This window comes from Cavia porcellus, unplaced genomic scaffold (genome assembly GCF_034190915.1).
Source record: "Cavia porcellus strain 051 isolate PalLab524CR breed Dunkin Hartley unplaced genomic scaffold, mCavPor4.1 scaffold_17, whole genome shotgun sequence".
Taxonomy (NCBI): Eukaryota; Metazoa; Chordata; class Mammalia; order Rodentia; family Caviidae; genus Cavia; species Cavia porcellus.
Genome location: NW_026947500.1, coordinates 72,845,721 through 72,867,450, shown reverse-complemented (window position 1 = coordinate 72,867,450; position 21,730 = coordinate 72,845,721). Strand labels below are relative to the sequence as shown.

General features: G+C 61.6%; 1 protein-coding gene and 1 long non-coding RNA gene across 4 annotated transcripts; one reads left to right on the top strand and one right to left on the bottom strand.

Annotated features, from left to right (window-relative positions):
• Positions 1-4,603: 4,603 nt before the first annotated feature.
• On the bottom strand, positions 4,604-9,429 carry LOC134471063 (uncharacterized). 2 transcript variants are annotated; one of them, XR_010040415.1, is made up of 3 exons: positions 9,344-9,429; positions 5,080-5,186; positions 4,604-4,830 (listed from the first exon to the last, which is right to left on the bottom strand). It is a non-coding gene; the product is annotated as an uncharacterized LOC134471063 (long non-coding RNA). The 2 variants fall into 2 exon arrangements; XR_010040414.1 differs by lacking the exon at positions 9,344-9,429 and adding an exon at positions 5,684-5,871.
• LOC100730501 (lamin-B2) lies at positions 5,824-20,711 on the top strand. Of its 2 annotated transcripts, XR_010040413.1 has the most exons (13): positions 5,824-6,129; positions 11,025-11,161; positions 12,520-12,676; positions 12,767-12,892; positions 15,397-15,567; positions 15,641-15,766; positions 15,911-16,131; positions 16,210-16,522; positions 16,609-16,716; positions 16,892-17,011; positions 17,188-17,295; positions 17,568-19,768; positions 20,033-20,711. XR_010040413.1 is itself a non-coding variant. In XM_003461039.5 (12 exons), the coding sequence occupies exons 1-12, from the start codon at positions 5,866-5,868 to the stop codon at positions 17,607-17,609; spliced, it is 1,893 nt and encodes a 630-aa protein (XP_003461087.2). In that variant the 5' UTR covers positions 5,824-5,865; the 3' UTR covers positions 17,610-20,711. The 2 variants fall into 2 exon arrangements, 1 of the variants encoding a protein (XP_003461087.2); XM_003461039.5 differs by having other exon boundaries at positions 17,568-20,711.
• Positions 20,712-21,730: the final 1,019 nt, after the last annotated feature.

The window sequence follows — 21,730 nt, the reverse complement described above, 5'->3', positions numbered from 1 at the left end:
AGGGTTAAAAGAGAAAGTGAGGGCTCTGGGTGTGGCACCATCCTGCGGCTGGAAAGCCTGTCACACGGCTTTCCTGTACTGACTAAGGACTTGCTAGGGGTGACCTGGTGGATATAAGACTGCTTCCCATAGGCTGGTCAGTGTAGGCTTCTCTGAGGTGACATTTGAGCCAAGACCTGAGAGGCTTGGGGAAGGTGGTCCTTATGGAGGATATGGTGGTGCAAAGGCCCTGGGGCAGCACAGAGCCCGGCACAGTGCAAGAGTAGCAAGCAGGAGACTGCACGAGCAGGGCCAGGGATCTAGGGGCAGTGGGGTGGGGGAGGACTCTGGTGGTGGCCTGGGCGGATCCAGGAGAGCCAGGAAGCCCCTGAGGAGGCTGCAGCCAGGAAGGGCTGTGCTCTGACATCATGTCTTTGCACAGATGAACAAGAGACGATTCCTGTCCCCAAGGAGAGGTTTCCGGGTGGGAGTGACTCACCCTGAGAACTTCAGACGTCTGAGTGTGAGACAGGAGTGGCGACGGCGGGAGGATGTGGGAATGGCTGTCAGGTGGCTGGGGCGGCGGGAGCCAGAGCCAGGGCTCTGGGAGGGGAGGCTCTGGGGGGGTGGGGAGGACCCTGAGGGCTGAGTCTGCGGCAGCCTGGGCGGGGAGGGCAGGGCTGGCGTCTCACTGTGGCAGGAGCTGCCTGCCTGGACGCTCAAGACCTCCTGGGTCAGCAGGACGAGGTGGTGCATGCCTGTCCTCCCAGCACTCCAGGAGGCTGAGGCAGGACGATCTCAGTTAGAGCTCAGCCTGGGTGACGTAGAGACCTCGTGAGACCCCGCCTCAAAATAAAAAATGTAAGAGGGCTGGGGGTGGAGGTCAGTGCAAAGGTCCTGGGTTCACTGTGCGGATGGGGATGGGGTGGAGTTCTAGTTTGAACCCTCCATGCTTGGAGAGGCTCTTTCTCACAAAACCGAACAATGAATATAACAACACAAAACAGAACAATACCATGGACATGTTTCCAAGCTCAGATTTAACTCATTAACTGATGAGGAAATCTGTGAGGTTCCCCCCTGATTTAAAGAACCAAGATGTCCCAGTGAATTTGCCAAAGAATTAGGTTTTATTTTCCTGAGATAGGGTCTTGCTATGTAATTCAGACTGGATTTGAACTCACAGAGATCCCTCCTGCCTCAGCCTCCCGAGAGCCCAGAATTACAGAAGATTTCCCCATGTCTCTGTGTTGGAGGAATATGGTGACATATGCATGTAATCCAGCACACAGGAGGCTGAGGCAGAAGGGTCACTGGGAGTTTAAGGCCAGTCTGACTACATGCTGAGGCCTATCTGAACCTCCAGAGTCCACCCTTCATCTCCTGTGGACATCAGCCATCGGATTGGAGCACAGCGAAGTATTTGGCACTTTGCTCTCCCTGTGGGGGAGGCCACTTGTTCTGTGGGTGTTACCTGATGTGGTCATCTTTACCACTGTATAATATTCCACCAAGCAGATCTATATGGAGGTACTGGTTTGTTGTTATTAATGGGCGTTTGGATCGTTCTCAGTTCTTGTGTTCCCATTACTATCGTGAGGGGCTTTAAAACTCTAACGGAATCCTTTCTTTTTTAAAAATTTTTTTATACTTTTTTTTTCTTTTTATCAGTACCGGGGATTGACCGCCTGCTTGCAAGGTAGGTGCTTATGCCGCTGAGCTAAATCCCCAGCCCCAGAATCCTTTCTTTTACATGATGCAGAGAGAGCCCCTCAGTCCAGCATTCTGCCAGGAATTCAGCTGTCCTGGGACACCTGAGGACACCTGGGCGTGCCTGGTGTAGGCTCTACCTCTGCCAGCACCATGATCACGTCTCCAAGTTGCTGGGCCCCGCAGTGCTGCCTGCAGATTCCCGACCCAAGGAATCGGTGACCTAAGCAAAGTGAGTTTTAGCTGGGTATAGGGTGGCGGGCTTGTAAAACCAGCACCTGGGAGGCTGAAACAGGAGGGTCCCAAGCTCAAGGCCAGACTGGGCAATTTAGAAAGATCCTACCTCAAAATAAAAAATAAAAAATAAAAATAAAAAGGGCAAGAGTGTAGCTCAGGGGGCTGGGGATTGAGCTCAGCGGCATAAGCGCCTGCCTTGCAAGCAGGCAGTCGTGAGTTTGATCCCCGGTACCGATAAAAAGGAAAAAGACAAATAAAAAAAAAGAGTGTAGCTCAGTGTAAAGGCCCTGGGCTCAATCTCCATTATAGAAAGAAAAACAAAAAGAAGGGGTTGTTGACATCTATTTATTCCCCCCCCCCTTATTGAAGGGGGTACATTCCAAGGCTGTCAGCTGATGACTAAACCCTCATATAGTACAGAGCCTTGTAGACACTGTGGGTTTTTTCCTATACCTCATATCCATGTTAAAATTCGAATTATAAGTGAGACACAGTGAGACATTAGCAGTAGCGGATAATGAAACAGAACAATGCAATATCATACATTCACGTGAATGTGATGGCTCTCACAATGTCTCAGGTGTTGCATTGATCCTTGCTGTCTATATTGGGTGTGTTTGTTATGCAGCAATAGCTAACTAATACATGGGTCTTACTTTATTGTTGGCAGTGCCGGAGATGGAACACACCCACACCACCCTCACGTTCTGTTACTTGTCTGTGTCTTCTTTACTCTGGCCGCTTGGGGTCCTGCTGGCCACCATATTCACTGTGTCTAGGACCCATCGACTCTTCACCCCTCTGCACTACTTTCCCCCCTTTGGAAAGTGATGTGCTCCCTGCCTCTTACCCCACTACTAGACACTGAACCAGGACCTGCACTGAGGTACGTGCCCAGCCTGTTTTATTTTTTATTTTGAGACAGGGCCTCTCTAAATTGGTCAGGCTGGGCTCCAAATTGAGAGCCTCCTGCCTCAGCCTGCCAGAGTTCTGGAAGGAAAGGTTTGCGCCACCAAACCTGGTTATCAGCATGTTTTTTGTTTTTTTTCTTTTGAGGCTGACCTTGAACTCCCTTGTAACCGTCTTCCTGGGTGTGAGAGTCACAGGTCTGTGCTACCCAGCCTGGTTCATTAGCTTTCATTTGGACCAGAAGGTTCCTGAATTCTGATACTAGATTCTAGATTTCTCCGGGCTGTGGAATCCAGGATCCAGAAATCCACCCCAACCCCCAAGAGCCAGGTTTTGGAACCCAGCCGCCCCCAAGCACCTAGATCCAGAACTCAAGAGCCAGCTTCCACGATCCGGCCCCCCAATATCCAGAAGAGAGGGTGTAATCCTGGCACTTGGGAGGCTGAGTCAGGAGCATCCTGGTGAGTTAGAGGCCGGCCTGGACTGCACAGAGATCCTGCCTTAAAACAGAACCGAACTACTGCAGTCACTGGGGATCAAGGCCCAGCGAGCTCTGTCTCCTCCCTTTGGGGTCCAGAATTTGTCCCCACCCTCGAGGTTCTGGGGTCAGGCTCTGGAGTCCGGGTGCCAGGATCCCAGATCCCAGATCCGGACCGTGCATTTCGGGTTGCAGGCTCCGAACTCCCGTCTCCCCGGATCCAGGCTCCGGAATTCGGGGCTGGGGAGCCGGCCGGAGCCCGGGAGCCGTTGGGCCGGGATTTTTGAAAACCTGGCGCCAAATGCCCCCCCCCCCCCCGGCTGGGGCCTGAACCCCGAGAGCCTGCTGCACAGCCCCGGGGTCCGAGGGTTCCTGCCCACGGCCCTCCACCCCCAAACCGGGGAGTAGGGAGCCAGGAACCCCCGGAGATCAGGGTCAGTGTTGGGGTTCTCACCCCGCACCCGCCACGGCCCGCTGGGGGCGTCCCTAGCCGGGTCCCTGAGCGCACGTGCCTCAGTTTCTCCTCCTGCAAACGGGCCTATGCGCCCCCCACATGCTCAACGCGTGTGGAGCCCGGGGACCCCTCGGAGTGGACGGGCCAGCTGGGGGGGCTGCAGCTGTCACCGCCCCCCTCCTCGCTCAGCGCCAAAATTTAAAAATCGCCCCAGGAGCGTGGGGAAGTGCCGGCACCACCCCGGGCAGCGCGGGGCTCTCTGGGACTTGGAGTCCAAAGCTGGGGGTGCAGGGGGGAGGGGCGCGTGGGGAGGGCGGAGCCCGCACTCCGAGGTCCGCCCGAGAAGAGGGCGCCAGTCCTAGACTGCTGCTGGTTTGCTGCAATGGCTCTGAGGCTGGGCAGGGGGCGCGCGCCCGGATCCCAGCACCCGGGAGGCTGAGGCAGGAGGGTCGCTGCAAATTCCAGAACAGACTGACAGTCAGTCAAAGCTGCCTCCAAAGTGAAAAATAAAAATCTCAGCTGAGCACAGCCCAAAGCGAACAGACTGCCTAATGGGGGGGGGGGGGGCTGGCATCCCTTGGCCTAGAAGGGAAATGGGGGGCAGCGAGCAGGTAGGTGGTGATCGCTGCCAGCTTCAAGGGGGAGGGTCTGCAGGTAAATCTGGGAGTGGGGTATGGGAAAAGGGACCCCACGCCACCCCCAGACCTCCAGCAGCTGGACCCCCAGCCTCCCACTGTACTGGTTCATGCTTTACTTCGATCCCCTCATATTTTAGCGTCTTTTAAATTTTTTTGGTGTTTAGAAAATTTTTATTATGATTTTCTAATGCCCTCGGTGCTGAGGATGAACCCGGGGCCTCACACACCTTCCGGAAGTCCTCGCCCCTGACCCACACTCCAGCCCTGGCTTAAGGTTTTATTTATGTATTTGTAATTTTGAGACAGGGTCAAGCTGGGTAGCCCGGACTACCATCGGACTTGTGGCGATCCTCCTGCCTCAGCCTCCGGAGTGCTGGGGTGACAGGCATGCGCCGCTGCTCCTGGTTTAATATTTTCTGTTGTTGCTATTGTAGGGAAATGAAAACAGTATCAATCCTTTAAACACATGTCGCTTTTTCCTCCCCCTTTTGCAGTACTGAGGACTGAACCCAGGGGCACTCTACCACTGAGCTAAAAACTCCCAGCCCTTTTTAAAAATATTTTATTTTGGGTCAGGGTCTAGCTGCGTTGCCTACGGTGGTCTCAAACTTGGGATCCTCCTGCTTCAGCCTCCCCGCCTTCTTCTGTTTTTAAATTTTGAAACAGGGTCTCACTGAGTTGCTAACGCTAGGCATCAGTTTGTGCTCCTCCCGGCTCAGCCTTCCAGAATCTGAGGATGACAGGTTTGCAGCTCCGCCCGGCTTTCTCCTGAGTTTGAATCCTACAAGCAAAGTAACTCTGAAATGACCCGTCTGTTTTGTTCCTTGTTTGTGCTCCCGCGACTTTTCTGCCTTTAAAACCACTCCCTCTCCTGGGTGCAGGGGCCCCTTTCTACTCTCACAGACTGATGGGCTGCTGCCTGAGAAAAGCTGATGAGATCACTCATCCCAGCTGGCTGAACTTTTATTATTTGTCTTTTTTTTTTTTTTTTTTTTTTTTTGAGACAGGATCTCTATGCAGTCCGGGCTGGCCTTGAGCTCACTGTGCAGCCCAGGCTGGTCTTGAGCTTACCACGATCCTCCTGCCTCAGCCTCCCGAGTGCTGGGATGGCCGGCGTGAGCCACTACGCCCAGCTTTCACATGCTAAACAAGACGCTGAATCACACCCCCAGCCCGAAGAGGTTAACTTTTTTAGCTTCCATGCACGACCCAGAATACGCAGTATCTATTCTTCTATCTACTTTACTTGCCGGATGTCAACCCTCCATTGTCACCTACACAGCGGGTCAAGAGGAGCCCCAAGCTGGGAGACCACAACTCCCGGCGTGCCTCGCTCGTACTTAGTGCCCAGAGACTACAGCTTCCGGCGAGCCCTGCGCGGCGGCTGGCGGACCACAAGTCCCGGCGTGCCCCGCGCGGCAGTGGGTGGTGGTGGCGCCATCTTGCGCGGCGCGGATTGAATGAGCGCGCCGAGCCGGGGCCGCCGTCGCGATCAGAGCAGGCCGCGAGCAGCCGCCGCCATGGCCTCGCCGTTGCCCAGCCGTGCGGGTGGACCTGCCACCCCCCTGTCGCCTACGCGTCTGTCGCGGCTGCAAGAGAAAGAGGAGCTGCGGGAGCTCAACGACCGCTTGGCGCACTACATCGACCGCGTCCGCGCGCTCGAACTCGAAAACGACCGTCTGCTGCTCAAGATCTCCGAGCGCGAGGAGGTGACCACGCGCGAGGTGCGTGGGGTCCGCGGGATCGGGGGCCAAGCGGGGAGGCGACGCGCACCGGCAGGGCTGCGGGACCCCGAGCAAGGTGCACGGGCCGGGCGCTCCCTGGGGGGCCCCTAGGAATTTCGGGGGATCCCCGAAGGGCAGGGACAGGCCGGGCAAGCCCCGCCCACCGAGGGTTCTGGGGGATCCCGGGGCGCCCCGACCCGAGGCGTCCACGCTCGGCTAGCCCCGCCCCCTAGAGGTCCGAGGGGATTTCGGGGACCCGGAGGGAGGAATGCAAATCAGGCCGACGGCGTCCTCTGGGGTATCCCGGGGCCTCTTCAGCAAGGAGTGCAGATCAGGGGCTGTCCTGAGGCCCCCCGCCCCGAGGTCTCGGGGAGATGTGAACTGGCAGGCCCCGCCCACAGAGCTGTCCCATATCTGGGGTACCCCTGACACAGGGGGTCTGCGGAGTGGTTTGGTGGACCCCAAGTGAGAGGCGCAGGCTGTGGCTACCCTTTGGGGATTCTTGTAGGTTTGGGGGGGACCCCTGATTGAGGGGCAGTGCCTCCAGGCAGGCAGTGCCTTCCCCCGGGGTCTGGTGGTGGCCCGGCTGTCGGGATCTAGTGGTTTGGGGAACCCCCAAGGACAGCGGAGTCAGACTGGTTAAACCCTGCCTATTGAAGGATCATAGATTTTGGGGGATCTCTCAGCAAAAGGAATAGAAGAGTAGAGGCCTTCTTTGGGAGGCCCCCAGAAAATGTTTCAGGCACCCTCCAGGGAGGAGTGCAGACAGGACCATCCCACCCAGCAAGGGGTCCCCAGGATTTGGGGCACCCCTGAGGGTCAGGCTGCAGTCTTGAGGTCTCATGCTTTATGCCTAGTAGGATTTTGTGGAGATTTGGGGGGCCCCTGACTGAGGAGATCTAATCCAGCGTGGACCTAACCCCTAACTGAGCATAAGGGCGTCTTGGCCGGGTGGTGTGGGTGTTCCCATTCCAGGAGGGAATGGGGGAAGTGTCTGGTCTCTGAGGAGGGGGCGCTCAGGAGGGAGAATACTTGGTCCTGGCCGAGTCACTTGGTCTCCTTGTGGGATTTGGGGGAGAATCCAGGTGGGAATCCAGGCCTTGGTGTGAATGCAGGGGAGGTCCGTGAGTGGGGTATGCTTCCCCCACCGTGGGCCTGCAGTGGATGGGCCTCTGGGGAGGGGTTCAGTGGGAAATCTGGGTGGCCCTGAGTGAGCCCACTGGCCTGGAGCCCATTGCCACCTGCAAGGGAATCTGAGGGGACCAGCAGGCAGGCTTCAGGCAGTAGCTGCAGCAAGAGCCCTTGGGTTTGGGGTGGGCCCAGGGCTCCCCTGCAGCCGAGGGGAGGGAACAGCACTGAGCTGTGTCCTCTGTGGGCTTCCTCCTCTGGGACGGAGGGTCTCGACTGTGCCCTGACTCTGGAGGCCAGGTGAAGTAGGGGGTCTGACCATGGTCTTCTGGGAGTCTCTTAACCCTGCAAGGGCTCCTGGACAGGTTGCAGAAGCTGGCATCCTGATTCCTTGCTTCTGGTGCCCAGAGCAAGCACTTCTAGGAGTCCTTTGTCCCACCTGTAGGTGCGGGTGACTGGGGCCTGTGTGCACACGGCCCCAGACCTGCTGGAGCCTCCGTGTGGCCTCAGGGCGCATGCATGACAGCCTCCTGTGGAGGCCCCAGGTCCTGCCCTGCAGGTTGTGTCAGGCTCTGGAGTCCTGAGGTGCCTTGTCCTGCAGGCCCTCTGTGTCCTGTGGACCCTCAGGGTGCAGGGCCTGGAGGGCATGTGGGAGCTACCCACACAGGACCCCTGGATGGGTGGCTGCAGGTCCCCTGTGGGCCTTGGTGCCCCTGCATCTCAGCTCTGAAGCTGGTAGGGGGGCTGCAGGTCAGGCAGCCATTCCGGGAAGCTTGGGGAGCCCCGTAGTGGGTGACACCTGCCTGTCCCTGGTGCTCAGTGTCTGCAGGGGGCTCCTGGGACAGCTCTGTAGGCTGGCATTGTCTTTAGTGGGTGAGTGTGGGGACCCTGCTCTGTGCACAGGGCTGCCACAGAGTGGTCGCATGGCGGCCAGGGAGTGGCCTGCCTGGCCAGCAGGGCTACGGTTAGGGATCAGGCTGCAGGAGGTGGGGAGGTCACGGAGGTCCAGGGCCATTCGGTGCCATTCGGAGCACTGTGTCCCCTGGGCTGAAGGAGGTCTGGTGCTCCTGGCCCCTGCTCTCCTGTCCCCCGTCCTGCCTCCCACGGGACTCAGAGCCGGGACAAGTGTGGGCCCTGAACCTGCGCTGGGGATGCTCGTGGGGCTCTCGTGCTGGTGCAGGGGACGGAGGAGTGCAGGTCCTGGAGCGGGTTGTCGGAGAAATGGCACTGCAGGGGCACCTGCCATCCGGGAGGGCTGGCCGGAGCAGGGCTGCAGGTGGCCCGCCCGGGGGAATTAGTGCCCGGGAAACCTTGGCCAAGCTGTGCCATGCTGTGTGTCTGTGCCACCCAGGGAAAGGCCACCTCGGGTCATCTGCCACCCCCACCCTTGGGCCAGCGTGTGCTCCACATCTGTTGGGATTTCTTAGGCATGGTGCTCACAGGGACATCGCCAGACAGGAGGTCCTGTCAGCCCCGAGGCCGACAGGTCGCCTGTCCCTGCGGAGAGGGGCTGTGGGAGGTTCCCTGCCATGCCTCGCCGGTGTGTGTGTGTGTGTGTGTGTGTGTGTGTGTGTGTGGCCTCCTCTCTTCCGCCAGACGGCACAGAAATACTTGGAGCGGTCCGTGTTTGGGGAGAGTGCACCACAGGGGGGGAGCCCGCTGTGATTGCTGGCGTCAGGAATCCACACGCGCTCCCTGCCTGCCCTGTGCCCTCTGAGAAGCTTAGAGCCCCCCACCCCCCGCCCCCCGCCAGCTGCGGGCCAGAAGGGCATGGGGGGCGGGGCGTGCTGTGGGCAGGAGTGTGCAGTGCTGGCCGCAGTCGCTGTTCCTAAAGCGTCCTGGCGTGTGGCGCACGGCTGTCACCCCAGCACTCGGGAGGCTGGGGTGGGAGGTCCCCGAGTGCAGGGCCGCCGGGGCTGCACAGTGAGACAGCTGCCCCCCACCCCCAAAGCAACGGTGTGCAGGGTTGGCTGCCGTCTCCTCAGTGTGCCCTCATGCCCCGTGCCCTTTTCCGTCCCCAGATCCCATGTCACATCGGTCCTCGGGTCTCCCGGGGCTGCCTGGGGTGTGACTTTCTCAAACTTACTCCTGGGACCCTCATGCAGTCTTAAGGAGGACCAGTCAGAGCTCCTGGAGGGCGGCCCTCGGCCAGGGCGGTGTCGGAGTTTCCCCCGGAGCTGGATGACAGAAGAGGCGGGCAGTTTTGTCTTTCTGAGACAGGGTCTCGCTGTGCAGCTCCGCCTGCCCTGAGCTCACTGTGCAGCCCAGGCTGACCGTAAACACACAGCGACCCTCCTGCCTCAGCCTGCCGAGTGCTGGGGTGACAGGCTTGCCCTGCTGGCCCAGCGAGATGAGCTGTATCTTAATGGGAGCTCTTCCTTTACTTTCTGGAGGTTCTGAGGTGGAACCCAGGGTCCCGCTGTTTATAATTTTATTTTTATTTTGAGACAGGGTCTTGCTAAGTCACCTTGGCTGGCTTCAAAGTTGTGCGGCTCCTGCCTCGCCTTCCCGAGTGCCTGGGATCGCAGCTGCCAGCCTCCCCCAGCCAGCGGGGGTTTCTAAATTAGGGTTAAAAGTTCCATGATGCCCGGTCATCCCAGCACTGCCGGCTGAGGCTGGGGAGACAAGGGTTACCACCATCGCAGACCTGCGGGGCTCAGAGGCTGGGGAGGGAGCCTCGGTGCCCCGCAGGCTCCCTCGGCTTGGGGGATGGGCAAGGCTCTCGGTCCATGCTGCCAGTTCTAGATGTGATTCTGGGTCTCCTGGGTTCCCATTGAGGAGCGGGGGTGACCCCATTTACCCTGCAGCCGCACCGTCTCCTGTCCTGCCCCGACGCAGGGCCGGCTGTCTCTGGTTAGAGCCGCAGAGCCGCAGCGGCTGGGAGGTGGCAGGTCACCTGTGCTTTGCGTACGGCCGAGGATTAGGGGAGGGCAGCGGGCCACCAAGAAATCCGAGTTGTGCTCCCGGCTGGCGCGTGTGGCCGAGGCAAGGCGGGCGGGTGGCAGGCTGAGGGGGCCCCTCCCTGGGGACAAGTGCAGAGGTCTGGTGCCAGTTGTGCCCTGGGCTTCACCGGCAGCTGGTGACTTGGAGGGGGGCATGCGTGGCTCTGCGGGGGCAGCACGAACAGCTGGGGCCTGGGCTGCCCGTGAGGGACGGAACCCCAGTCACAGGCTGCCCCAAGACAGCTGGGGACTCGGGTGGTGACGTGTCTTTCTTCAGAAGTCCTGTTGTCAGCTGGAGAGAATAAAGCGTATTTATTATGTTAGGGGACCCTGAGCTGGGGCTGTGGGGGTCTGGGTCCTATCTAGAGACATTTGTGGAGTGGAGGGTGCACAGAGGCCAGGGGTCCCCCCGCAGAATGACCTGCACCCCTATGTTGACGGGGGGACTCATTAGACGTCCCACTGCGTTTCTGGTTTGGGGAGCTAGGGACGTGGGAAGTGAACCTCTTCTGGCCATGGCAGAAGCTGGGGGCCCTGCAAGCCGCCATGCAGGTGTGGGGTGAGGCCCCCTGTCTGGCAGGGACGCAAACCCATCGAAGGGCTGGCACCCCAGGTCACAGGCTGCGCAGCCTGGGTGCGCCCCCGTGCTGTGAGCTGGTACTTGGGAAAGGGACAGATTGTCCTGGAAAGGGTCACCAGGCTGTCTGCCTCCTGCTCAGGGTGCCCACTCCTGGCAGCTCCCTGCCTGGCTGAGCTGGGTGACCGGGGCCCCCTTTCTCTGGGTGCCGAAGCTTGGGGCACCTCCTTGATCGCTGCATCCCCCAGGTGAGCGGCATCAAGGCGCTGTACGAGTCCGAGCTGGCTGATGCCCGGAGGGTCCTGGATGAGACGGCCTGCGAGCGCGCCCGGCTGCAGATTGAGATGGGGAAGCTGAGGGCTGAGCTGGAGGAGGTCACCAAGAGGTAGGGGCCCTGCCAGATGCTCCCCACAGAGGTCCTGGGAGCCAGGGGAACTGAGGTCCTGGAAGTGGATGCTCAGGGCCCAGCCTTGAGACCCCACAGGTCGCTCGGCTCCCCCGGTGTGTCCGTCAGCAGGCGTCCTGTGTGACAGGATCTGGTCCCGTGTGTCCTGTGCATTCAGCCAACGGGGTCCCCATCACTTAGCTGCCCCTTGACTTTCTGCAATGTCTCCCAGGTGACAGATGTGCCCCTTGTCACAGACCATCCTCCACCGCAGCCTGCAGCCCTGGGCCCCTTCCTGCTGGGTCCCCTTCCTGCAGGCAGCCGGTGGCCTAAGGAAGCACTGCCCAGGTGACTCAGGGTCCATAGGGTCCCCAAGCCGGAATGTGGCGACGCAGTCACAGGGGCCACATGTCCAGGCCCCGGGAGCCAGCGCTCTGCCTGTGTGCCAGGAGCTGCCACCGTGGCCACCTGCTGGGGGACCCAGGGGTGAGGGAGGCCTGCCGGGCTCCGGCCTCAACTGAGGGGAATTCTCAGCCAGCCTGGCCCCTCGGAGAGACCCCATCTCGGGGTAAAACTAAAGAGGGCCGGGGTGTAGCAGGGCAAAGGCTCTGGGGTCCGTCCCCTGCCCTGAAGGGTGAATACCAATTTCCAAATCCAGGTGCTCGGGTCCCTGACCTCCTTGGTCCCAGGCCGGTGTCCCAGGGCCAGGCTGACTGTCCACCCCATCTGTCCAGTCTCAAGCAGTCACCCTCCCCCGACGACTCCAGGCGGCCTTTCCCTTGTTGTTGGTGGTTTTTGAGACAGGGCCTTGCTCTGTAGTCCAGGCTGGCCTGAATTCGTGGTGATCCTCCTGCCTCAGCCTCCCGAGTGCTAGGATTACAGGCATGAGCCACCACGCCCGGCTCGGCTGGCTTATTTTTGAGGCAGAGTCTTGGTGTGTAGCTCAGGCTGACCTTGGCCTCACTATTGTGGGTTTCAGAACATGTGTTGACCTTCCTGCCTCAGCCTCCCAAGTGCGGGGTGTGGCCTCAGCGCGCATTACCTTCTGTACTGCAAACGTGTCCTTTTTAAAAGAGGTGATTGTGTCTGAAGCGGGCAGGAGGGGATTTCTGACGAGGCTTATAGCAGTGTGTCTTCCTAGAATCAGGGTTAAAAGGCAGTGTATGTTTATCCCACCTGGCACACACCCAGGAAGGGGCCTGATCTGGCTTTGCACGCTCTCTGTGGGCGGCGGGTCCTGTGGGGGTGGCTCTGATGACCCTTGCGTCTTTGCCCGGCCAGCCGGGCGCCCTGTCCCACAGGACGGAAGGCCAGGCAGCTGCTCGGCCCTCTGGCTAAGGCCCCTTCTTGACTTTCAGCGCCAAGAAGCGGGAGGGCGAGCTCACAGTGGCCCAGGGCCGCGTGAAGGACCTGGAGTCCCTATTCCACCGCAGTGAGGGCGAGCTGGCCGCTGCTCTCAGTGACAAGCGCAGCCTGGAAGGCGAGGTGGCCGAGCTGCGGGCGCAGGTGGCCAAGGTAGGCGCGGGGGCCACCGGGGTCACTGTTGCTGCCGCCGCCGCCACGGCATGTGGGCAGATGCCATAGTCCCCCGTCCTGTGTCCCCAGGCAGAGGACGGCCACGCGGTGGCCAAACAGCAGCTGGAGAAGGAGACGCTGATGCGCGTGGACCTGGAAAACCGCTGCCAGAGCCTGCAGGAGGAGCTGGACTTCCAGAAGAGCGTGTGCGAGGAGGTGCGGGCTCCCTGGCTGCTCTGGGGCTGCACCAGCCTCTGGTGGACGCGGGTCTGTCCCCTCCCCAGCCCTGGGGACCACGGTTCCCGCAGGTCACAAGGACGGGGCTCCGGACTGTTTTTACTTACTCAGGACTGTGTCCCCCTTCTGCGAGTGTCTTTAAGGACATTTGTCCCTGGACTTGGGGCTCCCTGAGTAACCCAGAATCTTGTTTCGAAGCCCTCACCCCAGTAAGACCTGCAGAGTCTGTTTCCACAGGGGTCCCACTGATGGGTCAAGGGATCCAGACATCAGGGGCCGTCACCCTGATCTACACTCCGGGCCCCGCTCCCCCAGTCTGCAGCCTCCATGTCTCTGGGCCGCTGGCCCTGGGGAAACCTTGGGGCTGGCTTGGAGTGACCCAGTCCCGTGTTCTGGCCGTGGGTGGGGCCTGGGCCCATGGGCTCCTCTGGCTGGCCCCGCCCACCAGAGCCCACTGGTGAGGTCACAGTGCACCCCGGAATCCCTGGTGGGACTGCTGCAGCAGCCAGTGCTGGGGGGGGGGGAGAGACGACTCTGGGCCGGGAGGGAGGATGGGCGTGCAGGTTCAGGGCTGTGCCCGGCTCCCCAGGGGCTCAGAGAGAGGTCGAGGTGCCAGGGGACTCAGGAGGAGGCCAGGGAGGAGGCCTGCCAGGGCTGCCCGAGGCCTCGGGGATCCCAGGAACAGAGCCACCAGGGAACCTGAACCTGAGAAGGAACCCATGGAGGACCCCAGACCCCTGAGGGAGCCTGGGAACACTGTGCTGCGGGAGCCCAAAATGAAGACAGAACCCGCGGGGGTCACAGAGGAGGCTGCAGAGACCCCTGGGCGGGAATCGATCATCTGGGGACCTGGCCAGAGACCCAGGGTGGGGGAACCAGACCCGGGGAGAGAGCTCTCAAAGAGGCCAAGGAGGGACCCACAGCCCCGGAGGGGGTCTGCCCAGAGGTGCTCTCGGGAGCACGGAGCCACTGATACTCCTGGGAGGCAGCTCGGGAGGAGACGGCAGGAGCCCAGGGAGGAGGCTGCCCACAGAGCCGCAAGGGACACAGAGCCCCTGAAGGAAGCTGTAGGGAGCCCCGAGACTGCACCGAGAGCCACGGAGCCTGCAGAGAGATCTGTGATGGGACCTGACCCCATAGGGAGCCCTGGGAGGGGACACAGGAAGAGACCCACACAGGGAGCGGCGAAGGGAAGCGGGGAGACTGCCCCGAGGACAGCCAGGAGGGCGCCCCAGAAGGGCCCCTGGCTGAAGTCCCTGCAGGGCACCGTGCAGGTGGGTGTCCTTGGCGGCCAGGCACAGCTCCACTGGCTGCAAAAGAGGCCCACGTTCTTCAGAGATGGCCTTCCCTGCGCCCCCCAAACCCACAGTGTGGGGGACCCAACTCCTGTGCTAGAGCAACTTAAGCCTCGGAAGAGGCAGCTTCCTCTGGGCACCTGGGGAGCTCCCTGGCGGCACATGTGCCTGGGGGCCCGTCACTGCCCGGCCCTGTCTTCCCCACTGCTGCCCTGAGGACTTGGGGCTCCTGTTTGGGCCCAGCCTTGGGGACTGGGCTGTCAGTACTGCCTCCCCTTTGCCTCGGTGTGTGTGTGTTTGTTTTAGAGACGGGGTCTCACTGTGTAGCCTAGACCGGCCTCTTTTGCAGCCACCTTCCTGCCTCAGCCTCCCGAGAGCTGGGATGACAGGTGGCACACACACACACCCACCCGCTTCTCCTCTTAGCTAACAGCTGTGGGGGATGCGGTCCCCATGCCGTGAGCTCACACTAACCTAGCAGTCCAGTCATCCAGCACATTGAATAGGTCTTACAAGCTGGGCGTGGTGGTGCACACCTGTGACCCCGGCCCTCCGGACTCGGGGCAGGAGGATCTTAGAGAATTTGAGCAGCCTGGGCCACCCAGTGCGTTCGTGGTCAGCTCACACTGCCTAGGAGATCCGGTCTCCAGAATCACTGCAGGGCCGGGCCTGGGAGCCATCGGCTGCCTGCACCCCTGAGGCTGCTTTCTGTCTTGGATCACTATTATTATTATTATTATTTTGAGACAGGGTATTGCTGTGCAGTCCAGGCTGCCTGAGCTCATGGTAGCCCAGGCTGGTCCCGACTTCCCAGCGATCCTCCTGCCTCAGCCTCCCCAGTGCTGGGAGGACAGGAGGGCACTACCATGCCCGGCTTACTTCCTGTCTGTGCATTCACGGTCCTGCCCCTCCTGTCCGGAACCCCACGCTGTGTCCTGCCCGGCGTCTCTTGCTGGACACAGCGTCTCTAAGGTCCTCCATGCTGTGGCGAGTGTCACAGCCCAGGACATTCCCGCACGGGACGGACCTCGCCGTGTGCCCCTCCGTCCACCGAGGGACGCTGGGCTCCTGTGAATGTTGTGGGTCTTCTGGGGCCAGGTCTCCAGGGAGGTCCCGAGCTGCACTGCTGGGCCTGGGGACCCCGGTGGGTGGGGTCTGTGCCCAGGCTCACCTGGCCGATCCCCGCAGGAGGTGCGGGAGTCCCGCAGGCGGCACGAGCGGCGCCTGGTGGAGGTGGACAGCAGCCGGCAGCAGGAGTACGACTTCAAGATGGCCCAGGCGCTGGAGGAGCTGCGCAGCCAGCACGACCAGCAAGTGCAGCTCTACCGGCAGGAGCTGGAGCAGACCTACCAGGCCAAGGTGCCGGGGCGCTGCGGGGGTCGGGGCCGGCCGCCCCCGCCCGCGTCTCACCGCCCCCCTATGTCCCCCCAAGCTGGAGAACGCCAGGCTGAGCTCCGACCAGAACGACAAGGCGGCCAGCGCTGCACGCGAGGAGCTGCAGGAGGCGCGCGTGCGCATGGAGTCCCTCGGCTTCCAGCTCTCCAGCCTCCAGAGCAAGGTGGGCCCGGCCCCACGCGGCCCCGTGGCCAAGGCAGGAGCTGGCAGCCAGGCCGGACATGGGGCCGCAGCAGAGGCGCGGGTCGGGTGGGCACCGGGGACCCGGGAGGCCGTGCTGACCCAGCCACCACCCCGCCCTCCGCAGGCGAGCGCCGCCGAGGAGCGCACCCGGGAGTTGGAGGCGGCCCTGGCCGGGGAGCAGGACAAGTTCCGGGCTCTCCTGGCCACCAAGGAGCAGGAGATGACGCAGATGCGCGATGCCATGCAGCAGCAGCTGGCTGAGTACCAGGAGCTGCTGGACGTGAAGCTGGCCCTGGACGTGGAGATCAGCGCCTACCGGAAGCTGCTGGAGGGCGAGGAGGAGCGGTGGGTGGCGGGAGTCTTGGGGCAGCCGGGGCCCCAGCCCTGGGGCCGCCTGTGACGCCCTCCCCGTGCCACACCCAGGCTGAAGCTGACGCCCACCCCGTCCTCCCGGGTCACCATCTCGAGGGCCACCTCAAGCAGCAGCACCAGCAGTGTGTCCACGGCCGGGCGCCCAGGTCGAGGCAAGCGCCGGCGGGTGGAGGTGGAGGAGACGCCGGGCAGCGGCTCCAGCTCCAGTGGCATCGGCTTGGGCAGCAGCAGCAGCAGTGGCGGCAGCGGCAGCGGCAGCGGCAGCTTCCACCTGGCCCAGCAGGCCTCGGCCACGGGCGGCGTCAGCATCGAGGAGGTGGACCTGGAGGGCAGGTTCGTGCGGCTCAAGAACCACTCGGACAAGGTAAGCCGCCTCGCTGGGAGGCTAGGGCTGCTGGGCACAGGGGCGCCACGTGGCGGGCCGAGGGTCAGCCAGGTGTCCACCTCCAGGATCAGTCCCTGGGGAATTGGAAGATCAAGAGGCAGGTCTTCGAGGGCGATGAGATTGCCTACAAGTTCACACCCAAGTATGTCCTGCGGGCCAGCCAGACGGTCACGGTAGGTGGCAACAGGACAGGCCTGAAGGGTGGGATGGAGAGAGGCCAGCAGGTGCCGGCAGGGGGTGTCCAATGTGTGGGCAGGCGCGGAACTCCGAGGCAGGACGGGAGGGTCATCCCCGCCTAAGGACCCCTGGCACAGGCCCACAACTGACCTGTGGGCCTTGGGTCTGCAGGTGTGGGCGTCAGGTGCAGGGGTGGCCCACAGTCCCCCTTCAACACTCGTCTGGAAGACCCAGAGCAGCTGGGGCACCGGCAAGAGCTTCCGCACTGTCCTAGTCAACGCCGACGGGGAGGTGGGTGCCAGGGCTGGGGCCTCGGGTCCTGTGTGTCCAGCACCCCAGGTCCAAGTGCCAGAGTCCTCTGGCGGGGTGGAGGAGCTGCTGTGGGCAGCCCCAGGCCCGTGCCTGGGTGGCGTCTGCAGGGCAGGGGCCACAGCAAGCCTGAGCATGGTGGCCCTCGCCTGACACAGGAAGTGGCCGTGAGAGCTGTGAAGCAGACCTCAGCTGTGCAGAATGGGGAGGAGGACGAGGAGGAGGAGGACGCAGAATTCGGCGAGGAAGATCTCTTCCACCAGCAGGTAGCCCTGCACCAGGACAGGGGTGTGCAGAGCTGACCCTGGCCCCTGGTGTGCCCAGCACTGGCAGTGGGTTGCCTGCCAGGGAGGGGCTGAGCGAGCACACAGCGCTGTGTTGACTTCCAGACCGAAACCTAGGAAGTGCCTGTGGCTGAGGCCGGGGACCAGAGGGAGCCCGGGAGTCAGGACCGGGGACCCAGTGAGCCACTCTGTGTGGCCACTGAGCCTCCAGCCTGGCCTGACCCTGGTGCCCTGTCCTCCCGCCTTCCTACCAGGGTGACCCTCGGACCCCTGCCAGGGGCTGCCGCCTGATGTGACCCTGCTGCCCTGGCGCCCTCCCGCAGACCCGGGGGCTGCTTTGCTATCATGAATTTCATTAGTTCTGGACACATTTCAGCCGGATTTTAAGCAAACCACCAGCGCATAGAGGTGGGGTCTTGAGGGGCTTCCCCGTCAGTGGTGTCCCTGGACTGTCCCTTTGTCACCCCCGTGTGCTGCCCAGACTTTCTGTCCCCCACGCTGCCCCTCGGTGCCCATTAGGATGAATTCCAGGCCCAGGGCCAGGAACCTGGAGACCGAGAGGACAGGGCTGCCATCAGGGAGTGGGGTGTAAGCTGTGTGAAGCTTTTTCAGAACCAAAATCAGAATCCAGGTTCCGACCTGGTGCGGGGTGTCGGGGACACCACGTGTCGTCATTGGGTGGCACCCGGGGATCAGGATTGAAGGGAGCATCGGGGAGTGGCCTGAGCCCAGACATCCCTGGTGACTCGGGTCCTGCCGGGCAGGCGGCCCCCTTTCCTGGGCCTCGGTCCTGGAGCCATCTCCACGGATCTGGTCCTGGCCCTGCAAGACCCACAGCAGGAGAGGAGGCGGCCTGGGCGGGGCCCTGCCCTTCCAGGCTTTGTCACTGTGACATGGAGGGGACAAGGCGGCGGGAGGACGTGCAGCTGGTGTCTGGGCCCCCACCACACACCTGGTGGGGCAGCCCTGGGTCCACCTGTGGGAGCTCTGTGCTGCCTGTTGGGTTCCTGCACGTGTGTAGTGAGTGTCACTTCCTCCGTGACTTCCACTGAGGTTACGTCACCCAGCCAGACCCCTGGCCCAGGTGGCCCCACGTGGAGGGCTCCCCTCTGCAGCCCGGTGCTTGGCCCCCACCCCGGCCCTTCCCGCCATCACCACTGGCCCTGCCACGTAGATACACAGAAGTTATTTTTTTAATGGATATTTATTTTTTTACATACGTCAGTGTGCAGCTCACCTGGGTGCAGCTCCAGGGGCTCCTGTCATCCTCCCGGGGGTCACCTGTCCAGGCGCTCTGTAGTCCCTAGTGGCCAGCGTCCTTCAGAAAGTGCAGCTGAGTCTCAGACCGCCCGAGCCGCTGCTTGCTGGCTCCGGAAAGCGGGCTCTTGGGCTCACCCGGCCCGCATCTGCTCGGCTCTCCCCGGCTCCTGTCCCTGTCCGCTTGCTCTCCTTGGGAACCCTCCTGATCTCAGAGGTGGCTTCCTCCACCCTGCCCCGTCACCCCTTTGGGCTCCCCGAATGCCCTTGCTTGGGGGAAGGTGGGGACCGCGCGGGCAGCCAGCGCTGGAGGCCGATGGTCGGCAGCCCCGGCCATCGGGTGCTGTCCCGGTCCCGCAGTGGGTGGTGGCCGTGGGGCCGGGGCTCCCCCGGTGCGCACAGCTTGGCTCAGCTCAGCCCCCTGCAGCGCCGCCCGTTCTGGCCCCGCGCCCGCTCCCGCAGCCCGTTTTAACCCAGCACGGCCGGAGCTGCGTGGACACTGCCGACCTGCTCTGGGAACGTGTCTGCCTGGACACCGCCCGCCCGCCCGGCCTGCGAGGGACGCGGGGCTGGGGCTGCGCTCTGGGGGTTTTTAACATGCATGCCAAACGTGTGTTCTTTTTTCGCCCCTCGATTTGTAATATACATTTTAAGACTGGAAACTTTTGTACAACACTCCAATAAACACTCGGGTTTTAGTCGCTGCTTGTTTAGTGGCTCTGAAAACCGGGAGTATTTCTGGCGCCATCACCTTTCTGCACAACAGTTCGCGATGGTGCCGAAGCGTCGGATCCGTGTGCGCATGCGCGGGTTACGAGCTCCGGGGGCGGGGCCTAGGTACTGAAAGCCCTTTCCGGGTGTGCCGCTGGGATCTCTACTGCGCGTGCGCATAGAGCCTTGCAAGAGCTTCTGGGCGTTCTACTCGATTCTCCTATGGTACTTGGGATTTCCGGCGTCCAGCGGGTGACCAACAAGTGCTTCCGGAAGTGCACTAGGATGCTGGGAGTCTCCCGGGCCAATTTGAAACATTCGATCACTCAGGAGCCTGGGATTGAGAGCGTTTTGGCGGGTGCAGGCAGGCGCGCGGCGCCTGTGGCCTATTAGCCTGTCCTGTGCATGCGCAACAAGAACCCGCGCAGCGCCTTCGAGCTGGGCTCAGCAGGGTATCGCTCTGGTCCCTCCTCTGTCATCGTAATGGGTAAGCTGCTCAGGTTGAATGAATGTTTACGGCTGCGTGCCAAGCACTGGAATGGGGTGGGTGGCACGGCAGTCAATGCAGCCTGAGGCCTGAAGATGGTACCTTCACACCAGGCCTGGGTTAACTCAGCCACTTGGCAGAACTCAGAAGAAAGAAACAGAGCTGGAGAGGTAGATCCATGCCCCGGACTGGAAAAAACGTTTATTCATGCATTGCTAAGCTTTGCTCTCTGTCTCTTTCCTCTTTCTTGTGCTGCGCACGGAGCCCGGAGCTCTGCACCTGCTAGGCCAGCGCTCCCACTGAGCTGCACCCCCAGCCTCCGTGGATTGGGGTCTCATGGATAAGATACCTACCGGGCCCCCCCTCTGGGTTTCCCTGAGTGCTGGTGAAATCCAGGGTCCCATCCACACCCCCGGCCACCCCGGGGTCGCCCACCTGGCAGGAGTCCACCCTGCCCTCCAGGAAGCCGGCGCAGAGCATGCGGTCGGTGAGGGAGAAGTTGTACAGCGCGCTGCAGGTGTTCTGGTCCACGATGCCCACGGATGCCCTCTGCAGGACGTCAGGCTTGGTGGCTGCCAAGAAAGGAGCGCAGGGGGGCGCAGATCGCCCCAAGAGAAGGCGCCTTCCCTCCCCGTGGATGCACACACAGGCCCACGGACTCTATGGGGAGGAGGCAGTGGGTCCCAAAGCCCCAGCATGGAGTCTTGGGCTGTCTTCTGTCCCCAAAACCTGTACAAAGCCATCCCGGGGTCTCCATGGGAACCTGACCTCCTGCCTTGGCTGGGGTCTCTGAATTGTGTAGGGCAAGGTCAGCCGGCACTTTTTAAAAAATATTTTCAGTTTTATGAGCCACTCAGTCACCTTCCCCACTACACAGCCCAACCCAGAAAGGGGCTGTCACTGAACGTGCACAGGCTGTGCCAATAAAACTTTATTTAAACAAGAGTGGGCCCACCTATGGCTCCTTGGCATCATGGGAGGCAAACAGTTCACAGACCTTGGGGGGGTGGCAGGCTGGTCTGGGGCTGAGGGAAGGTGGCCCGTCCCCTCCCCCAGGGGCTGGCCCTGCATAGTAAAGCCCCACCTTGCCAGTTGTGGTGCCCACTTACTGTTCCCTTCCCAAGTGTTTCCCCAGCCTGAGATCATGCATTTGAGGCCCACCAGGAATGTTTAGGTGGCCAGGGGGAGGCAGATGGGCTGGATGTATCTGATAAAGACCAGGGGCCTGGCCAGTTCCACCATGGCACCATGGCCACATTGAAGTCCAGGGTGCCTGGGTTGTAGCATGGGTGCAGTGTCACCAGCTGAAGCCACAACTTCACAGGGCTCCTGCTGACACCCAGGAGGGATGCAGTGCCCAGGTGGGCTTGCACCTGCTCCAGGAAGCCAGGGGCCCTGGGCCAGGGCTGGACACCTGGGGGCTTGGGTTCCTACTTGAGACACTGCGCTTTCCTTTCTTATTCATGTACTGGGGACTGAACCCAGTGCCTTCCTGTCGCAGAGCAGTGATGGTAAGCACCTCGTGGGAGTGGGGCCCTGCAGTGCGTGACCTCAGGGCCCAGCCAGGCTGTCACAGTGTCAGGACTTCCTTTTCCTGGCTGCATTGTATTCCAGTGTGGACAGACCCCTCTCATGGCCATGTGTGTGGACACTGGGCTGTTTCCGCCTTCAGCCTGCTGGGAGCACCGGTGTACAAGTCTGAGCCACTTGTCCTGGTGGGTGACTCCTTGGGCTGCCACAGCTGTGGCACTGGGGACTTGGAGCCAGCTGCCTGCTGCCACCTAGACTTGCTGCTTGACTGGCTCCTGGAGTGGCGCTGGCAGGTTGGTGGTAGTTTTGTTGGTACTGGGCCTTCAAACCCAGCCCCAGCCCCAGCCCTCTGCACAGTTTGGAGGCAGGGCCTCGCTAAGCTGCCCACACTGGGCTTGACCTCGAGTTCCTCTTGTCTCACCTTCCCAAAGT